The 18913-nt window shown below is 58.0% G+C and overlaps 6 protein-coding genes across 6 annotated transcripts, besides 2 other annotated features; 2 read left to right on the top strand and 4 right to left on the bottom strand.

Moving 5' to 3' along the window:
• Window positions 1-363: 363 nt before the first annotated feature.
• Window positions 364-404: a sequence feature (Short protein (WHR41_07480, KAL1583759.1) was converted to a misc_feature.).
• Window positions 405-462: 58 nt separating this feature from the next.
• Window positions 463-499: a sequence feature (Short protein (WHR41_07480, KAL1583759.1) was converted to a misc_feature.).
• Window positions 500-1103: 604 nt separating this feature from the next.
• Window positions 1104-3460, bottom strand: WHR41_07479 (uncharacterized protein). The gene is made up of 2 exons (XM_069376084.1): window positions 2440-3460; window positions 1104-2382 (listed from the first exon to the last, which is right to left on the bottom strand). The coding sequence occupies exons 1-2, from the start codon at window positions 3046-3048 to the stop codon at window positions 1642-1644; spliced, it is 1350 nt and encodes a 449-aa protein (XP_069226825.1). The 5' UTR covers window positions 3049-3460; the 3' UTR covers window positions 1104-1641.
• A 4849-nt stretch (window positions 3461-8309) lies between these two features.
• WHR41_07478 (uncharacterized protein) lies at window positions 8310-8927 on the bottom strand (the record flags this gene model as incomplete). Its single annotated transcript, XM_069376083.1, has 1 exon — window positions 8310-8927. One exon carries the CDS (start codon window positions 8925-8927, stop codon window positions 8310-8312), a length of 618 nt encoding a protein of 205 aa, XP_069226824.1.
• Window positions 8928-9311: 384 nt separating this feature from the next.
• On the top strand, window positions 9312-12996 carry WHR41_07477 (uncharacterized protein). Its single transcript, XM_069376082.1, has 3 exons — window positions 9312-9498; window positions 9607-12368; window positions 12434-12996. Exons 2-3 carry the CDS (start codon window positions 9668-9670, stop codon window positions 12646-12648), a joined length of 2916 nt encoding a protein of 971 aa, XP_069226831.1. The 5' UTR covers window positions 9312-9498; window positions 9607-9667; the 3' UTR covers window positions 12649-12996.
• A 640-nt stretch (window positions 12997-13636) lies between these two features.
• Window positions 13637-13909, bottom strand: WHR41_07476 (uncharacterized protein; the record flags this gene model as incomplete). The annotated part of the gene is made up of 1 exon (XM_069376081.1): window positions 13637-13909. One exon carries the CDS (start codon window positions 13907-13909, stop codon window positions 13637-13639), a length of 273 nt encoding a protein of 90 aa, XP_069226830.1.
• Window positions 13910-14851: 942 nt separating this feature from the next.
• On the bottom strand, window positions 14852-16766 carry WHR41_07475 (uncharacterized protein). Its single transcript, XM_069376080.1, has 5 exons — window positions 16632-16766; window positions 16351-16407; window positions 16196-16295; window positions 15746-16145; window positions 14852-15684 (listed from the first exon to the last, which is right to left on the bottom strand). Exons 1-5 carry the CDS (start codon window positions 16715-16717, stop codon window positions 15635-15637), a joined length of 693 nt encoding a protein of 230 aa, XP_069226833.1. The 5' UTR covers window positions 16718-16766; the 3' UTR covers window positions 14852-15634.
• A 481-nt stretch (window positions 16767-17247) lies between these two features.
• WHR41_07474 (uncharacterized protein) lies at window positions 17248-18717 on the top strand (the record flags this gene model as incomplete). Its single annotated transcript, XM_069376079.1, has 1 exon — window positions 17248-18717. The coding sequence occupies one exon, from the start codon at window positions 17248-17250 to the stop codon at window positions 18715-18717; it is 1470 nt and encodes a 489-aa protein (XP_069226832.1).
• Between the last annotated feature and the right edge of the window lie 196 nt (window positions 18718-18913).

The following is an 18913-nucleotide window of genomic DNA, read 5'->3' as shown; positions in this document are numbered from 1 at the left end:
GAGGGGAGGTAGAGGAAGACGGTTTCGGAGAGGTTGAATTCGTGCGCGAGGGTTTGCAGAGTTTCGGTCGCGGGGTCCTGGCCGTGCGGGATGAGGACGACGGCGAGCGGGTTGCCTTTGAAGCGCGTCTCGGTCTGGATGGGAGGGTGCGGGTTAGCTGAGGAGAGCTCTGCGGGTAGGGAGGAGGGGAGCGAGCGGCGCTCCGCGAGATTCAATGAAAGGGCTTGGGCGGTCTGCTGGGTTGGAAGGTAAGACGGGTTGCATGAAGGTTGGCGAGCAGACACGGCTCGTCGTATGCTCGTAAGCGCTCGTACGAATGGGTCTCATCCGCGAGGCCCAACTGCGCGGCTCAGCGCGGCCAAGTCAAGTGAAGTCTGGATCGGGCATCAAGAGAACGGCGAGACCTACTACGATCGATTAGCCTGAAGGGACGCAGATCTGACAGTTCCCATGTGAACGTACCAAAAACGTCCAGAGTGACGAAAGAGAGTTCCGCCATCTTCAGGTGAAGCTCTCGGGAGGAATTGTTGGGTGATGGTCGAGTGAGGTGACGGACCGAGGTCGACGGAGTGGAACGGTGGGTGCAAGGCGTCCAACTAGGCGTCTAGCTGTGGACTAGGAACAATCCCCCGTCAGCGCCAAAAGAGGCAAGGTGCAGTGGTGAGATGGAGTGATAGCGGCGGCGCCACGACAAGAGATCTACGAGTGCCGTTGTTGAGCTACGTTATTGTTGACGGGAAAGCCAATGGACGAGCGGTGCTTGACGCCGCGGAAGCCGGTCGAGTGCAAGTGCGGTTGGCGATCTGCAAGTTCAGCAAGCGGAAGGCGGGAATGACGACGACGCGTTTGCCTTACGTCCGGCGATGATGGACAACTTCGCGACAAGGATGGAGAAGGTGGAAAGAGGGTTTCGTGTGATTGCGGGAAACGCATGCTTGAAGTAGGGTTGGGACTATGAAAGTATGACTCCTGCGCCTCGTCCCGCCAATCTTGCCGTCTCTGGAGCCTTAGCCCAGCCTTTCGAGCCCGAATTACACCGAGCCAGAGAGGCTGGAAGAATAGTGCTGAGTGACGAATGAGAGGCGGGAGTCGATCTCTTCAGCTCTTGTGTGGAAACTTTGTGGTTTTTGTCATCTCCTTTGGCTAAGGTAGAGTAATCCGACGTCCTATCCCCACGGAACATCTTGGCTCAACTCGAGTGGCAGGCTATCGCCTCACAAGCAAGCCAATCCGTCTCGTAATCTCGCAAAAAGCAATTGTAAACGCCATCCCTGGGCCTATACCCAAAAGTCCTCAGCCGGTACCCGTCTTCCCATAGCGTTACACGCTTTGCCTCGACCATAGGCTTTTGGTTCCCGACCACGGGCCATCAAGGCCAACCCATAGATATTTTTTGCCGCCAGCGAGGCATCCATCCCGTGTTAGACATCCCCCTCGTCTATAACGCCAGTTCGCCCAATTGAAAAAGCAAGATAAGTATATAGACAAAAAGTGCAAACAAGAGGAGAATAATGGAAACAAGTGTGGTGGCGCACGTGTGAGCGCTCGTCGTGGTATCGTCGCATGAGAATAAGAAAATCGTACAATCCAGAATGGCCAATTAGCATTGGCCAGTGGTGAGAGTGTTAGTGGACGGTCGGCTCAGACCTCAAAGCTGCGTCCAGTGGCCAACCGCTTCTGGCCTGCCTCGTATGCCAGACGGTGGCGGCGCATCTCTTCCACGTCGAAAGCGGGCGAGTCCTGCGCGTGTGCGGACTTCAAGGAACGGTCGCCCATGCTTCGCATCTTTCGAAGTCCCTTGTGCTGCTTCGGTGGCGACGTATTGAACATCTCCTCCCTTGGGCTGATCTCTGTGACATCTGTCCGGCTGCGGCCAATGGTCTTCAGGCCACGAGCAAGTTTCTCCAGGGCGGTGCCTCGGCCGATAGACGGGGTCTTGGGTCTATGTGTACTTTCGTGGGACGCAGTAGATGGGCGCACATCCGAGCCTTGGATCGAGATCCCTGAATCGGTCTTTGACCGTCTGCCTTTGCCGTAGACGAGCTTGGATGGCTCGAGATCTTCGAGGTCGTGAACGTTGCAGCATTCGTTGATCATGTTGTTGGCGTGCTGGAGATACATTTGGAGTTGACGAACAACGGGTGCCCAGCCGTTACTGTCACCCTCAGCCATACCTTGCTTAATGACGTTCGACAGGACTCGCGGGCCATCTCGATCGACGGCTGAGATGTATCGGAAGAAGCCATCTCTCTGCTTCTTGAGGTTGTCCTGAGAGATGTTGACGGTCGTGGGCGGTGCTGCGAAAGGTGGGTACAATGTGTTGAGCATGGCCACGCAGTTGTGCCTGTTGAAAGGCGTCAAGGAAAGCTCGTTAATGAGGATCTAGAAGAAAGTTAGTGCATGTTTTCCACGATAGCCACGGTCAGATAAGGTGCTCACCCAACGCCTCAGCCCGATGTACAGGCCAGTGTACAGAGACTCAATGATCTGCTCTTGATTCCTGATGTTTCGCTTCCATCGGGCGACACCAGGGAATTGGTGAGCTAACTCATGTTCGTTCTCCAGGGTGGCCGAATCCACGTGTGTGCGGCCGAGCGCAAGGGCAACCTCCCTTTGCCTCCGGATCTCCAGGTCCTTGAGGTAGTCAAGACCGGTCAGGGCCTGTGGGAAGTCCACGCTGACCAGGTCTGCTGGGAAACACCTGCCAAGGAACGAAGTGATGAAACTGGGAGGCAACGAAGCAGGTTGGGTCGGCAGTTGCGACATCTGTGCCATCAGGTTCTCGTTGAAGATGCTGGTCGTCGGGTTCTCTTGCCATGCATTGCTGACGATGGGAGACGTGGGCGAGCTGCTTGCACTCGATGTGGGTGTACCGCGTCGAGGTGGCAATGGCTGTGCACGTGGGGCGCTGTTGAGCGTGTACATGGTACGGAGGGGCATTTCGTAACCAGCGTGATAGGTCAAGACATGATCCAGGATGTGTTGGTAGGACGAGCCGGTGGATGAGGTATCCGAAGAGTCGGAGCGGGAGTGGTCTAGGATAGCCATGACGATGGATGCTGGTGGGAGGCCTCAGGCCTTCAACGCGTCGAAGTCGCTCAGCGTGAAAGTCGACGTGATGGGAATCCGAGTGAAGCGTGCTAGACGGCGGATCGAGGAATAAAAGGGCGAGCGAGCAGTGTTGCTCTTCGAATGTCGCAGATGCCGGGTTGTTGACGTATGTTGACTCGGTTTGTTGACTCTGGAGTGTTCGTGTGTCTCACACAGCGGAGCGGACCCCACAGTCGTCTGTTTACGGGCTGTCGGCAGCGGGCAGGCAGTGATGCGTCGCCAGCAATGGGCGTCGACGGAGCGAACAGAGGCCGGACGAGGTCGAACAGAGCAGTGCGAGTGGCAGCACGCGCGTGTTTGTGCACGCGAGAGGGCGAGGGCGTGCGCAGGCGTCGGGCGGGTGTTGAGCGAGAGGCGAAGCCTAAGGGAACTTTCTCGCGGCGGGCGTGCTCGAGATGCGAGCAAGGGTCTCGACGCCTGTCTCCGGCAGGCTGCGGCCACAACGCACGAGCCGGGGTAGTGAGTCGACGGAATACGGGGCGCTGGGATGGCCTTGCCGTCGCCCTTTGCTGTGCCGCTGCTCCACCGTAGCACGAGTGATGAGATGGGGAGTAGGACAGCAGACGAGACAGCAAACGCAGATGCGCAGAAAAAAACAATGGGCGTGACGAGAAGTGAAGACACGCCGTGCGCTCTGCACGCCTAAACACCCACACGCCAGGCTACTGCAGCTGCGCGCGACCTGCAGCAGCAACGCAGGTCCACAGGACCACAGGACCACAGGTTCGACGACCTTCGTCAACCCACCCACCCGCCACCCAATGGGCGGCGGCGGCGCGGGCCAATTTACTCAATGGCACCAGTTGGAGGGCGGGCCGCGGTCCCCAGTCACAAAATCGCGGCCAGGCTGCGTTTGCGGAGCACGCACAGGCGAACGGCGATGGGCCTGCTAGGCCTGCAGCGAGTGGCCTGCAGCTGCAGGCTTGCGTACCTCGCGCCGCCGCCGCCGCCGCCGCATGCAATTGCGGGCTACCGGGAGGCGTGTGCGCGCATGGCAGCACGGCCAGCAGCACGGCCAGCAGCACGGCCAGCAGCACGGCCAGCAGCAACTCCTTCGCCCTGCGCCCGCCGCCGGGAGGGCCTTGCACGATCATCGCCGGGCCAGAGCGTGGAGCAATACTGAGCACTGGGCATCGCACATGCAGCCGCGGTCCCGACCAGCTGGCCTCCGCCGTTGCGTGCAGCGGCGCGCACGAGCAGCCTGTCCTGCCCTGCTTGCCCTGCGCTGCCAGTGTCTAGGTAAGGTATGTACAGTAGTAACGTGCTGTAGCGTGGACACGACACGCGTGGTTCGTCTGTTTGCGTCGCAACACACGCTCTCGCCGCAAGCGAGCCTGCTGTCGCGGCTTCCATCCGACCCATGGATGGGATGATGTTGCTACGACTTCCGGACGCATGCGGTCAGCGAGGGCGGCGGGAGGGCCATCGTTCAGCAGCCATCGACAGCTCGCATCTGCATCACGATCGTGTTTGTGGACACGGGCGACGAACCTCAGGCACGCGCGTGAGGACGCGCTAAGGCGCAAGTGCAAAGCATCCCACAGCATCGGTGCCCGATTACGCCGACGGGCCTTCCACGCTTTTACCGCAAGCAGCTTTACGCTTCACGCCATCGGCATCTCATCACCCCTGGCCGGCCCCTGCCAACGGGCCCGCTCCGCCGTGCAACTCAACTACTATGGCAGGCCGACGTGCATCACACGCCGGCGAGATAGCTCTCTGCAGATCCGCTGCTGTTGCTCCTGGCCGAGGTACTTACGGTGCTGTACATGTGCCGCGAGGTTGTGCAGACGACTAGCACATCCCTTAGGTCTGCACATCACCGCAACGCGTGTGCGCACAGAGGCCATGACTCCCTCAGCATGAAATACTGCAATACTGCAAGTCTCCTCAGCTTTTCAGGCCATGACCTATTTTCGCTCAGCTCTCATGCCGCTGGCGGAGCGGCGCCATCCTGGTCCCGCGTGCGAGGCGTGCCCGTGCAGCAGCACGCCTTGCACGCCTGCCACGCCACTTGACTTTCACGCGACAGGTTGAAGCGAGGCGCAGGCCTGGATGCCCGCTGCCGCTTCACGACGCTTCGTTCTGCCGGAGGCGTTTTCTGGTGCTTGACCTGTCACGGCACTCATCGGCAATTTATCAAACTTGGCCCACCGCGAACGTTTGCTCTAACCTCGTCTGCTTCCTTCGTCGCTCGCACACGTGACAGGTTTCACGATGAGTTATCACGCTCGCGGACCCGCTCTGTCCCGTATTCCCAGCGTACGTTCTGCATCCGCTCTCAGCGGGCATTGAGCCGATGCGTCTGCCCTGGAATCGCGGCTGGCTTCCATATTACCCTGCCACGCCTCTGCCTCGCCTGCCCTCGCCTGCGCCGACTGGGTTTAATTACGAGTAATGCGGCGCCGGCTACCCCGGTCGTTCCGATGCGGAAGGGCATGGGAAAGCCGGGGATTCTCGTCCGGGCTTGTGGGCGATTGGGGCGGAAAGTAAAGCACCAACAGCGGCTATCACCCCTTTAAGCGCGTAGACGCGATTGCGGATGTCTGGAACCGCGTCTCGCGTTCCTTGTCTGGCGACATCAACCCGGAAACTTCGTCCCTGCCTAGGTCGTGTCTTCAGGCATCCCATGGGATCCTTCGTTGACGACCCCTTATCTACCGCCCACGTGTGGTTTCGTTGCTGCCCGATGGCACGGTCGTTCACTCTCCCTGAACACGCCAAGAAAATGAACTCTTTGCAGTGTATACCCGATGTTCAGCTCTTGGCCGGCCACGAATTAGCGATTGACGCGTTCGCTGCACGCAATTTACTTCTTCGCCTACAGGACCAGTGCCGCAGCACATCACGCCGCTACTTCTGACCCCACCCGCCCGCGTGCGTGTATACTGAATTTGTCGAGATATTCTCTTTCACCGACAGGGCTAAATTCTTCCCCTGCTCGAACAACATACGAATCTCTCACAACCGGGTTACGATGCGAATCGCGCTTGCCGTTGTCGGACCAGTCCTTCCGTGAATAGAAGCCCACATGTGACACAACGCCTCTTGGAACAAATATTTCCTTCCCAGGGTCTGCGAAGAGCAGAGTTCTTCCTCCACTAGCAGCACGATTGGCCGGCCCAGCACATCAACTCTTCCCACATGAGTTCCTGTATTTTGCCGTCTTGCATCCTGCGCGCCCCCCTCTGGTGCCACATGGCATTCTACGGTACAATAGCAAGCCAGCCTGGGCTGGGCTCTGCGGCTCAACAACAACCTGGGCCCACATCATGCACCAACGGCATGAATGTACGCATGGCGTCTGCCACGACGGCTTGCAAGCGCTGCGGCGTGCGGCGCAGGTGCGTTGGTGGGTCGATATTATTTCGACACTGTACCGCGAGTTCACGGTCCGTATTCGGACCCGCATATGTAGGTACGCAGCACGAAAGTCGACGGCGTTAGTGTACCGGCGTCACGTTCTCGCGTCTGCGCGGAGGTGGAGTGAGTGTCCAACCTGGGCCTGTTTTGGGAACGCGTTTGCGGTGGGTGTAAGTCTAGGCTTCGAGCACACAGCTCGGTGGGCGGAGGTCTCGTGAGTCCTCGAAATGCATACCGCCTTCTCTGCCCTTCTGGCAAACGGCATTGCTGTTGACTTTGCGAGCGAGTTGTCGAGAGCATTTACCTGAATACTCTCCTGGCTCGACACCGTCAGTGACTCCGGCATGCTACCACTTTGCTGTTTGCAAAACATCACACGCAGAGATTATGTGTTTGCTCGGCCACCACAGCTGGTCAAAAACGTGGGCCTTCGCACGCTCTCATGATCCCCTCGAACGGCATCATTCACCATGGTTCTCGCAATAACGCTCTCAGTAAATATGTCTCTCCAATCAAATCGTGATATATAGCCCAATCGACCAAAGGCCTCATGGGAAGCACCCTCCACGCACTCCGCCATCGAGGCCTAAGTATCCCCTCAAGAACACAATCCACAACCAGCCCAAATGCACCGCTACCCGCCCTCCCCGTAAGCCTCCCCGTCCACCAAAACCGCAAACCAAACTCCTAACCCCCAAGCCAGCCGGAAAGCTTTCCAACACAACGTGGGCGACAGCAGCAGCGGCCCCTTTTCCCCACACGACCACCACGACCCGGAGGACTTCGACATCTCCTTCCTCTCCCTCGACCACGAGCCCCTCCACCCCACAGAGACCCCCGCCAGACCCCCTTCCGAACCCCGCCCCGCCGCACAGCGGCTCGGACCCCACCTAACGGCCCTGCACACCCTCCTCCAAACCTTCGACTCCGCCTTGCAATCCCGCCTCGCTGCTCTGCGCGCCGAAATGGCTTCTCTCCCGGAATCGGAGGAGAGGGCGGAGGCTTGCGGACGCGCTGTGGAGGGATTGCTCGAGCGAGGCAGGGGAGTTGTGAGAGCTGGGGAGGAGGGGTTGGGAGCGCTGGGGAGGGAGTTCGGGGGCGTGGTGGAGAGGGGGAGAGAGAGGTCGGTGTCGTTTTCGCCGTCGCCGGTTCCGTCGAGCGAGGTGCTGGAGGACGATGGAGAGGATGGTGAGGGGGTGGGGTGTGGTGAGGAGGAGCATGAGAGGGGTTCGCCGACGCGGAACGTGCTGGTTGACTGGGATCGGTTCCATCAGGAGAATTGCCGTGAGGGCGGGGAGAGGGCGGGTTGCAAGTCGTGCGGCAAGTGGCGGGTGGGGTTTGAGCGTGTGAGGGCGGCTGAGGGGAGTGTTGTTGCTGTGCAAAGCGAGGAAGGGAGGGAGGATTGAGACTAGATTGGTGAATGTGATCGGTTTGTGGTACGGTATCCTAAGTAGAGTTTTGTGCGTATTGAGTCTCAATTCCTGAAAAGCGTTGAGATGGCCTCGTTCGGAAAATTCAGCTTCGAACGAGGTTGCGAGCGAAAACTTTTGTCTTCGACATCGACGTTGACCAGCTTGTGACTGGTGCCTGGCGGGCTCTGGCTCGCAGCGGAAGGACCTGATCATTAGGCAAGGCTCGCGTGCAGAGTTGAGCGATGTGAGCATTTCCCCAAATCCGTAGATATGGGTGAATTCATCATGGGAATTGCATCAAGCTCATCTTTATCCCTACATTGTACAATTCTCAGAATGCTCGGGGTGCTTGGCATCTCCCTTGTAAGGAAGTCGTGGTTGGTAGGCGGATGAGCATCGCCTTAAGAGAGCAGGTGAAGGGCTTCAGCCCTCGACCTTGCCAGCTGCAGACTGCTCTTCCTTTGCCTGCTCGGAGTCGGCCTTCTTCTCGCCCTCAGAGTCGAATCCAAGCGAATCGAGCTGGCGAATGAGCTCATTCATCTTAATAACCTTCGCAAACTGCTCGGGAAGCAGGTTATCGCCTTTCTCCTTCTTGTCCTTCAGGTCGCGTGCCTGGCGCAGCTTCTTCGCGAGCTTCTTCGCCTCCTTCGCCTTCTCAGCCTCGGGATCCACCTCCTCTGCCTTAGGCTCTGCCTCTTTGGCAGGTTTCACAATCTCAGCGGTCTCGTCGGCTGTATCTTTAGCCGCATTGGCCTTCTTTCTAGCCTCTCGCCTTTTGGCATTCTTGTTCAGAGCCAGACTAGCCTCCTCATCCTCTTTTTGCACGCTCTCCGCGCCAGGCACACCGCCCTTGCCGCGGTTCTTCCAAGCCGCTGCAGTGCGGTTCCTGTAAAGCTCGACGTCCTCAGGCGGCTTGTAGCCGGGCTTGACTTTGATTTCCCTGCGCACCGAGCCGTCGGCACGTGTGGAGGACGGGATGACCGACGAGCCGTTGCTCAGGCGCTGGATGCCAGAGTTTGCTGTCTTTGGGGCGCCAGACATGGCTTGCCTGCGATGCGCTGACTGACTAGTACAATTTGCTGACGCGATATGACTGGCGTGCGCACCAGGCGACTGGCAAGCAGTACGCAGGATGTTGAGGCAAAAGCTGTGGCTTCGTGTCGCCGGTATGACGGGAGGGTGACCACTATGCGATGGTTGTCAGGGTGGGCTGGTGGGCGGTGGTCAGCGTGGGCCTATCACATGCTAGCAGTACCTGCTTCTTGCCCCACCACGAGGGCATGACGGCGGGCCGTTTTGGCAGCACCGCGCTGCGCAAGCCTGGCTGAGCCTGGCAGCGCGACGGCGGGCGACTGGAGCCTGTGCTGAGTGTGACTTCACCTTTATGCCCGCGCCCAACGCACCGCCAGGGCCCATCCCCAGCGTGCGACCGCCCTGCCCCTACTGCCGCGCCACACACCGATCCCTACCACCCATTGACTACGTGCTTGCTCTCGCATCACTACACAATACTGACGGCCCTTCAGATCGCGGCGCAGTCACCTCCGCCTTCGCCCGACCTGCCGCCAGCACGCTTTGAATCAGCGTGACGTGAGCGCGGAGGCTGTTGTCGGTGAGTCCATCGCAAACACAATTTTTTGCCTGTCGACCGCGTTCATAACTCGCTGCTCGCCTCCAGGCCTGCGCGGTCCTGTCTTGAACTTTTGCTGAGATCTCACAGAAAAAGCAATCATCGCGTGTGCCCCGGGAATTCGCCCCTGGTCACGTGCTGAGGCGCAAGCATGTCCAACGATTACTTCACCCGTCGTGGTCCGCCCAGCAGCGCCAATGCTCCACGCAACAACGGGGGTCGGCCGCAGATTGCTCGTCTCCAGTCTGTCAACCCGGCTCTCGAATCCGACAAAACTTCTGTTCCGGTGACTCCTGGTGTCCACGACTGGTCCGAAATCGACCGCCCTTATCTGGCCGCTCAAGAGGCCGATAGCCGCCGCGAGGCTGGAGAGGAGGACGGGATCAGCCCTGTTGCCGTCGACGATCCTGCGACTCTGAACCAGCAGGGTCGTAGACCCAGCTCGCCCGCCGAAATTGCTGCTGGTGCCAGGAATCCCGAGGAAGTTCTGCGACGCCTGAGCCTTGTTGACTCACGCACCAAAGTACCCACGCTCGAGGACATTGACCCTACGAAACAGCATCCCGGTCTCGGCCTGACGGGCAACATCATCAGCGCCACCTTTTGCGTGCCTTACAAGGTCGGCTACCGTCCCGGGTCTGACTGGAAGCTCACCAACCGCCGCGGAACGTCTGCATTGTTTGATTCGTTTGCCTTCCTCGCTAGTGAAGAGTCTAAATGGCATCACACGCTGGTTGGGTGGACTGGAGAATTTGATGTGACTGCTCCCAACAACAATGAAGGTACCTCGGTGAACGCTGTGCCGTTGAACAAGGCATCTGCACCGATCCCAATCGACTCCCACCACAAGTCCGCAGTACCGAATGAGAGCGCTGAGATCCACGTCCCCGAGAGTGACAGACGCCGTTTGGAGAAGCAGTTGGAGCACGACCATGGTGGCCGTGTCGCTCCCGTCTGGCTGTCGGACGACGTCGATAGCAATGGCGTTGCTACTTTCAGCAATCAGCGCAAGTGGCGACGGTTCGCCGAGCATGAACTCTTCCCGCTCTTCCACTACAAGCAGAACGAGCCGACCGATGGCCGTGCTGCGAAGAAGGCTTGGGCGCTGTACTACAAGATGAACAAGGCCTTTGCCGACACCATCATGACTGTCTACAAGCCGGGAGATGTTGTCCTTATTCACGACTACCACCTGCTTCTGCTGCCAAGCTTGTTGAGGCAGCGTCTCCCCAATATCTATATCGGCTTCTTCCTGCATGTTCCTTTCCCGAGTAGCGAGTTCTACCGCTGTCTCAGTCGGCGGAAGGAGATCCTTGAGGGTGTGCTCGGCGCAAACATGATCGGCTTCCAAGCCTACAGCTACTCACGACACTTCTCGTCGTGTTGCACAAGAGTTCTTGGCTTCGATTCGTCCGTGGCAGGCGTTGACGCATATGGTGCGCATGTGTCGACGGACGTTTTCCCGCTCGGCATCGGCGCCGAAGCTACCCTCAAGGCGGCTTTCAAGGATCCTCTCGTGGAGCAGAAGATTGTGGCTCTCCGCGAACTGTATCACGGCAAGAAGATTATCGTTGGCAGAGATCGTCTGGACTCCGTGAGGGGTGTGGCGCAGAAACTGCAGGCATTCGAGATTTTCCTGGAGCGTCACCCTGAATGGCACGACAAGGTCGTACTCATCCAGGTCACGAGCCCCACTAGCATTGAGGATCGTGAAGACAGTGGCTCCGATAAGGTCGCCAATAAAATTAGCGACCTTGTCGCAAGGATCAACGGGTCGTACGGCTCGCTCAGCTTTACCCCGGTTCAGCACTACTCGCAGTACCTCTCGAAAGAGGAGTACTTTGCTCTGCTTCGTATTGCAGACGTCGGACTGATCACCAGTGTGCGCGATGGGATGAACACCACGGCACTCGAGTACGTTGCATGCCAGCGCGACGGCCACGGTCCTTTGATAATATCGGAGTTCTCTGGTACCGCCGGCAGCCTTGGAAATGCGATGCACATTAACCCGTGGGACCTTGGTGGCACCGCTGACGCCATTGACGTCGCGTTGACAATGCCGGAGAAGGAGAAGGCCCGAGTGCATAAGAGACTGTTCGACCACGTCACCAGCAATACCGTCCAGAGCTGGACCACCAGCTACCTCAAGCGCCTACTCACAAACCTGGCGTCCTTCGACCAGTCGCACGCCACCCCTCTGCTCGACCGTGCGCTGATGCTCAGCCAGTACCGCAAGGCTAAGAAGCGTCTGTTCATGTTCGACTATGATGGCACGCTTACTCCGATCGTCAGAGAGCCTCAAGCTGCCATCCCGTCCGATCGCGTGATCCGCAATCTTAAGAGCCTTGCGGCCAACCCGAACAACGCTGTCTGGATCATCTCCGGTCGCGACCAGAGTTTCCTTGACGAATGGATGGGCCACATAACAGAGCTCGGTCTGTCCGCCGAGCACGGCTCCTTCATGCGCCTCCCCCACACCACCCAGTGGGAAAACCTTGCGGAGCACTACGACATGTCCTGGCAGAAAGATGTTATGAACGTCTTTCAGCACTACACTGAGCGCACCCAGGGCAGCTTCATCGAGCGCAAGAAGATCGCTCTCACGTGGCATTACCGTAGGGCGGACCACGAGCTGGGCATCTACCACGCCAAGGAGTGTCAGAAGAAGCTTGAGCAGACGGTCGTCAAGGAGTTCGACGTCGAGGTCATGCCGGGCAAGGCCAACCTCGAAGTCCGCCCGCGCTTCGTCAACAAGGGCGAGATCGCCAAGAGGCTCGTGAACGAGTATGGTGCGGAAGAGGGCCAGGCGCCGGAGTTCGTGCTCTGCCTCGGCGACGACTTCACGGACGAAGGTAGGTTCTCAGATCCCTCCAAGTACCCCCAATTGTACCAACGACGAGCTAACAAACCCCTCCAGACATGTTCCGCTCCCTCCGCGCCTCCTCGCTCCCCGACGAGCACGTCTTCGCCGTCACCGTCGGCGCCAGCTCCAAGCAGACCATCGCCTCCTGGCACCTCCTCGAGCCCTCGGACGTCATCTCGGCCCTCGCGCTGCTCAACGGCAACGCCGCCGACGGCGGCAACGTCGCCGCCGTGTCTGTCGTCGAAGGCGCGATCCCGGACACGAAGTAGTGCGTGCACTATCGGATAGACCAAGGGCGCTTATTTGAGAGACACTTCGGCGCAGGAAGGGAGGGATAGATTTGACTTTTTTCGTTTAATCAACGGGTGCATTGTTGAGTCGAGCTGCATTTGCAAATGGGAGCGAGCGTCTCGTGGGATAGTTGGGCTGGGAGGGGGAAGGTACACTCTGATCGGTGCTCGAGGGGACGCGACAGCCTACGATTGAAGGTTGATTGATTGGTGCGCTTTTGAAGAATCCTTTTACTACTGATTGATTAAAACCTCTGTGAATTTGCGAGATTAGAATTGAGAGCGGGTAGACAGACTACAATGATGACTACAGACGATACCACTTCAGCTTTCTTGTTGATCGTATTTAGCAAAAAAGGACAGTGATAGTCTGTCGTGCTGTTGTGACCATCTCCCGCCGGAGGTGATTTACAGATCGACGTAGATCGCCGTTTCACACTGTGGCCCTCCAGCACGCAACACGTGGATCTCTCGCTGCGGAGATTGCGCAATGGTTCAATGGGGCTTTTTCGGTGCCGCCGTCATTTTGTACATATGTGCACGTATGGACAGTGTAAAAGAGAGACATGAAAGGAAAACCTAGCAAAACACGCTTGCGCGTCGCTCTAAAAGGGAAGGAAAAGAAATAGCAATGAAATGGCAGATAACATCATGCGAGAGGCTCCGAAGAGCTCTGTTCCCTCCCAGGCTCGGGCCGTCGAAATGCATTCCTCAGCAGACATGCCAGCACCGCCGGCCGTCCTTGGAAGAAGCTTTCCGCGTCCAACGGCCCTCCCCTACCCTCCGCCCATTGTCGTTAATAGCGTGTCGCTCTGCTTTCGAAGAGGTGCCGTCATAACCCCTCGCTCGCGGAGAACCAGCAGCGTCGCTCTCGTCGCGACTTCCAGCGCGACGGAACCCTCAGTGCGGTGCGGTGTCCAGCCCCCATGCGTGCGTTGCGTCGCTTCAAGAAGAGAGTACCTGGCCACTACCACGCTCTGCTCCGCCTGTCCCCTCCCCGACCCGAAGAGAAGACCTCGGCGACCTTGACGCCGGGCATGCGCTTTGCGAAGCTGCCGGAGGAGAACTTGCTGCTGGAGCTGGAGGTGGGCGACGTGACGGTCGACTCGTTGCCGTAGACGTACTCGCCGTCGACGTAGTGGGCGCCGGAGATGAAGGTCGTGCGCTTCTCGCGCCGCGTGTAGCGCTGCTCGAGGCGGTAGATTTCGAGCTTGGCGCGGAGGGAGTCGATGAGGCCCATTGTGTGTGTATGTGTGTTTTTGTGGGTTGGTGGGGTGGTTGGGCGTGGGAGCTGGAGCTTCCTGGTCTGTTGCTGTGTCTGGAAGGCTTTCGATATATGTATGCAGTTCGTGTTCTCGCAATCAATGCCGGTTTATGTGTACTGCGTGTGAATGCTGGGACTCTCAATGCTCGCTGCTTCGAAAACGAGGGAAGGCGGGTCGGTAATGGATACTGTATGTACGACTGCGTGCGTATAGAACTAGAGCGAATGGAGAAGCAAGCGAAACAGGCAAGCGAAACACACTGGCGAGAGTACGTGAGCGGCAGCCGGGCAGCACAACACGGACGGAGCAGGAGGCGCGCTCGCGGTGAGGAGAAAGAAGAGGCCGGCCAGCCCCAAGGCGGCACGCGAGGCGAGGCGAGCGTTGGGGCTCTACCCACCGTGTGCCATGTGGAGGACGGTTTGGCGGGTTCGGTCGGCGCGCGCATCCCTGTGCGGTGCAGGCACGCCGACGCAGCAGCGCCGCGTGTTTAGCGGAGTGACGGGTAAATTAAGCGCAGGCTGGATCGAGGCCTTGTGGGCCGCGGCGAGCTTGCGTGGTTGACTCGCGTTGCTCGAGCCATTGGAGCACTGGGGCACCTGGTCGGCGGTTCTGACGGCGAGGGCGCGACACGCACGTCTGCTATCGTCGTGGGCCATGACAACATCGATGCATGGATCTGGACAATCTTCATTCGCGTCATGTCTCATCGTGAAGACCAGGGTCGACAAAAGAGGGGAAGGCACGAGTGCACCAGCTCCCCACACACGCGAGTAATATCCCTCCGTGCGCACGGCTGCCTTCTAAACTTCATCTGGAAGGTCGCATAGGGCCAGGTAAGGCCGACCCCAACTATTATTGCATGACAAGGCGCCGTTCTAGTTCAACAAGTGCCCAAGGGATGGCCAGGCAGGGATGCCTTTGGTACTTCAAAGGTATCGTGAATTATGCATGCTATTTGATGTGCTGCGTGAAACCTACCGGACGCGTCGGAGAAAACAAAAAGGACCACGCGAGTGCCTGGCTAGTCCCCTGACTACCGTGCGTTGGCGCCGGGAGCCGGGCTTGCCGCTACCACGCGACTATTGGCAATGACGACTCAATGCCATGCGACAAATCCGCTGGCAGGATGACCGTAAGGCTGGCAAGATCTAGACTAACAAGGGAGAAAATGCCAATGCACGTCTGTTGAACATGTGCGGGGGCCACCTGGACCTGTGCCAGGTGCCCAATGATTCAAGATCGGAGGGAAATTTGGAGTGCCACGAACATAGAAGTTAGCAGCGGGTTCGGCCAGTTTTCGAGGGTAACGGCGGCGGATCGTGGTCTGTTGACTGGTTTCGGGCGGAGGAACGAAAAGGTGGTATTGACGTCGTAGGTGAGAGGACTTCGACGGATTGGATCGAGGAGAAACGGCGGGGATATGTACAGGTGACGGAAGGGTGGATGCCGCCGGTGCGAGGGGGACGAGGGACGAGGGTGGAGGACGATTTGTGGACGTGGTAGATCTCGAATGGGTCGATTGAGGACGATCGTTTCTGGTAACTTTTTGTTAAGGCATCCGTCGTTCCATTAAAAACGCCAAACCAAATGTGCCGTTTTGCTCCACGACGACTTACTCACAGACCTGGTTACTCGTCTGCTTCAGCGCTTCTTCGCTCTCTCCGGTAAGAGTATCTCCGGTATCAGACCACTGCAAAGTTCTACTCGGCAGTGTCCAGGTCATCGTGCTGGGGAGCAGGCTCGTCGCGCTCTGTGATCTCCGTCAGCGAAATCCAACATCTTCAAATATTATATTTTTGAGGAGAGCTTACCCTTCTGCTCATCACCATTGGTGCCGTTCGGCTCGGGCTCGCGCTCATCGCGCTCGGCGTCGCGTTCGGCGTCACGTTCGGCATCACGCTCGGTGTCACGCTCTCTTTCGCGCTCGCGGTCGTCGTCACGATCACGAGGATCCTCGCGATCACGGATATCCTTCGCATCTCGGTCACGGTCATCAGGGCTGCGAGAGCGGTCGCGGTCGCGGCGATCGCCACGGCGGTCATCGTAGCGGTCCCTGTCACCGCGAGGAGACAGGTCGCGCGTGGAGCGACGTGGCGGAGTCATGGAGCGGCCACGGCCACGAGGAGAGCGACGGCCACCATCGCGGGGACCGTCGCGGCGGCTGGCGCCAGCATCGAAACGCCAGCTAGCAGATGGAGGTGTGCGGGCCCACTGTTGTCCGTCAGTCCTGAGTTCGCGTGTTATACCGCGAATTTCGTTACCTCAATCTTCAGCAGGTCATCACGACCAATGCGCTTGTTGTGCATCTCATGATAGGCATCGTCGGCATCGCGACGGCTCTCGTACTCGACGAACGCGAAGCTGCGTATGAAAGGTCAGCGGAAGACCAATGGCTCTCATTATTCGTTAAACTTACAGTCTGCTCGAGGCAGTACGCGGAGCCGGGATATCACAGCGGACCAGACGTCCGTACCTTCAAGGAATTGTCAATGCTCTGATCTTGCTTCGCGGGCGGTGTGATGCAGCGTGTGGACGTCACTCGAAGGACGGGAGGGCTGATCGAGCGGGAGGCATTCTCTCCGACTCGTCCGTCCGAAGAGTGCAAGGAGAGGAGGTGGGCTCGATCGGCCGTTTTGAGGCATTCGATGGCGTGGAGGGTCGTGGAGCCGCCGGTCGCTGGCTTACGTGGTGACGTACCGTTCGAATTCGTAGGCGAGGTCGCGCGCGCGAGTGCCCTGACCGAAGCCAGTCACGTAGAGGGTGGTGCCGCCGCCGCGAGACATGATGATTATGATAGGAGAGGGAAGGGTGTGGTTGACGATGGAACGGGTGGCTGAGGTCGTCATGTCGAAAGACGCAGGCGAAACGCAGGCTGCTTTCGTCGCGGCCGAATGGAGAAGCTCTGCCGAGCGAGGCTCGCGTGCTTCTCGGGCCAGCCCGACACTCTGTCGGCAGCCAACTGCAAGGCTGGACGTCGGTGGGACGCACATGCTATGCTCAAGCCATCTTTACGGTATATACAAGCTTGTCGCCACTAAATACTGCGACCGGCACCTCCATAGGCATGCTTTGCTGCCATTGCAAAGCGCCCAATGCATACAATGCGACCTCGGCAATCGCTGCGGTGCTGGCCAGCCCACTCAGATTAGGACTTCACGCAACTCCTCGTGTGGCCAAGCGCGCCTCTAACCGCGCAGTCGCTGCTTCAACCAGGAGATTCGCGACTGGCAGTAGGCTTTATAGGACAGAGTTCGAGGACGATGTTGCAGCTCATGCGGATGGAGTGGTGCAGCGAGCTCATGAGAAGCTGCACATGTACGATGCCATCATGAACCCGTCTGCTTCACGGCGAGAAAATCGTGAAGCAGAGGAACCTCAAAGTCTGCCAGAAGGCGAAAGGGACTCAGTGTCTTCTGAAGACTGGAAACCCCCAATTTTTGCGTTGAGTGAGCACGTAAGGAAAATGAAGAAGCTGGGTCGGGGCAAAGCGGCAAAAACCGAAAACGATTCATCAGCAGAGACGCCAGAATTCAACTACAAGGGGCTGGTCGTCCGGCCTCGAGAAAGCCCCTACGAGACCGCTACAGCCGTTCCTTGGTCCATCGCGGAGGGGCGCCCTGTGCGGACACACCTTACAGCTGCAGAAATACTCGATCAGGAGATCAACCGGTTCGCTGAACACGTGGCACTTACGCCGACCGAGTCACAAATTCGGAAACGCCTCGTGAGATTAATCACCTCCACCGTACGGTATGTTTGGCCCAACAAGAAGGCGTCGATATACGCCTATGGCTCTACCAAAACCGGTCTAGCCATGCCATATTCGGACATCGACATCGGCATAGACGATCCATCCTTGAAGGATGAGGACACGACTGTGACGCAATTGCAGGAGCGAATGCAGGCGGTTTACGACAAACTGCGGTCGTCGAAGGATTACATATGTGTTGTATACCGCCCCGAACCTGTCCCGATCATCACAGTACAGCACAGGGTGACCGGCATCGATCTCCAAATCATCGGAAGCGGCAAGCAAGGATCACAGGAACACATCGTGGGAAAATACTTAGACGCCATCTCCAATATGCGAGCTCTATATGCGGTTTTCAGAACGATGTTTGGCATGCGCGGCTTTGTCGACCCCTACATCGGCGGCATCTCAGCGTATGGCACGTTTATGATGCTCGCTGCCGCTTTGAATCGAAGAGGAGTCCCGCCCGAAGTCCATCACTCTCCTTCCAGCCAGCTTCTGTGCATCCTCGATTTCTGGTCCAATTTTAATTCGAATGTGTCCGGGATCAGTATAGCAGATCCTAAAGGCAACTGCTATTACTTCAAGAAATCCCATTTCCAGCCGCCCCTTTCGCCAAGTCCAAGAAGCCAGCAGACTGGGCTAAAGCCCGGAGTGCTCGTCAGAAAGCGCGTCCTAGCGGGCCAGCTACGGATCGGGAGATACCGCGAAAACCAACCCTACTTGCTCTGCTTGCAAGACAAAGCGAACCCCAACAACGATCTGGGCAGCTCCTGCAATGCCATCAAGCACATCCTGGAGACGATCAAGCACGAACACCGCAACCTCAAGTCCGCGATGGAGAGACACGATGCACTGGCGGAGGACGGTCAAGTCCTGAGTGGCGATGCGTCGTTCCTATTGCCGCTCGTCGGCAGATGTCACGAGGTGTTCGCTGAGCAGCGTGAGCGTATCGCGAGTCAGGCGGATCAATTGCCGAGTAGAACAATGCAAAAAGAGCCCAATGATCAGGATGCGGAGGGTCTCATGTAATTTTAGTGATCATATAAATATTTCCGCAAACACACACAGCAAGCAGGCTAGACTTATAGTCCTTACTCGAAAAGCAACATGAACCAACTACGTTTCTCATTTCTTATTTTGTTATGTGTCTGCCATGTTGGAAGCACGTTAGCGATTTGCGTAAACATGAGATAAGATTCCATCCTCCTCATCATCAGCAGAAGAC

The sequence above is a fragment of the Cladosporium halotolerans genome (genome assembly GCF_011745625.1).
Source record: "Cladosporium halotolerans strain TM138-S3 chromosome Unknown Sca32, whole genome shotgun sequence".
In the NCBI taxonomy this organism is placed as follows: Eukaryota; Fungi; Ascomycota; class Dothideomycetes; order Cladosporiales; family Cladosporiaceae; genus Cladosporium; species Cladosporium halotolerans.
This window is presented reverse-complemented; position numbering and strand designations above follow the sequence as displayed.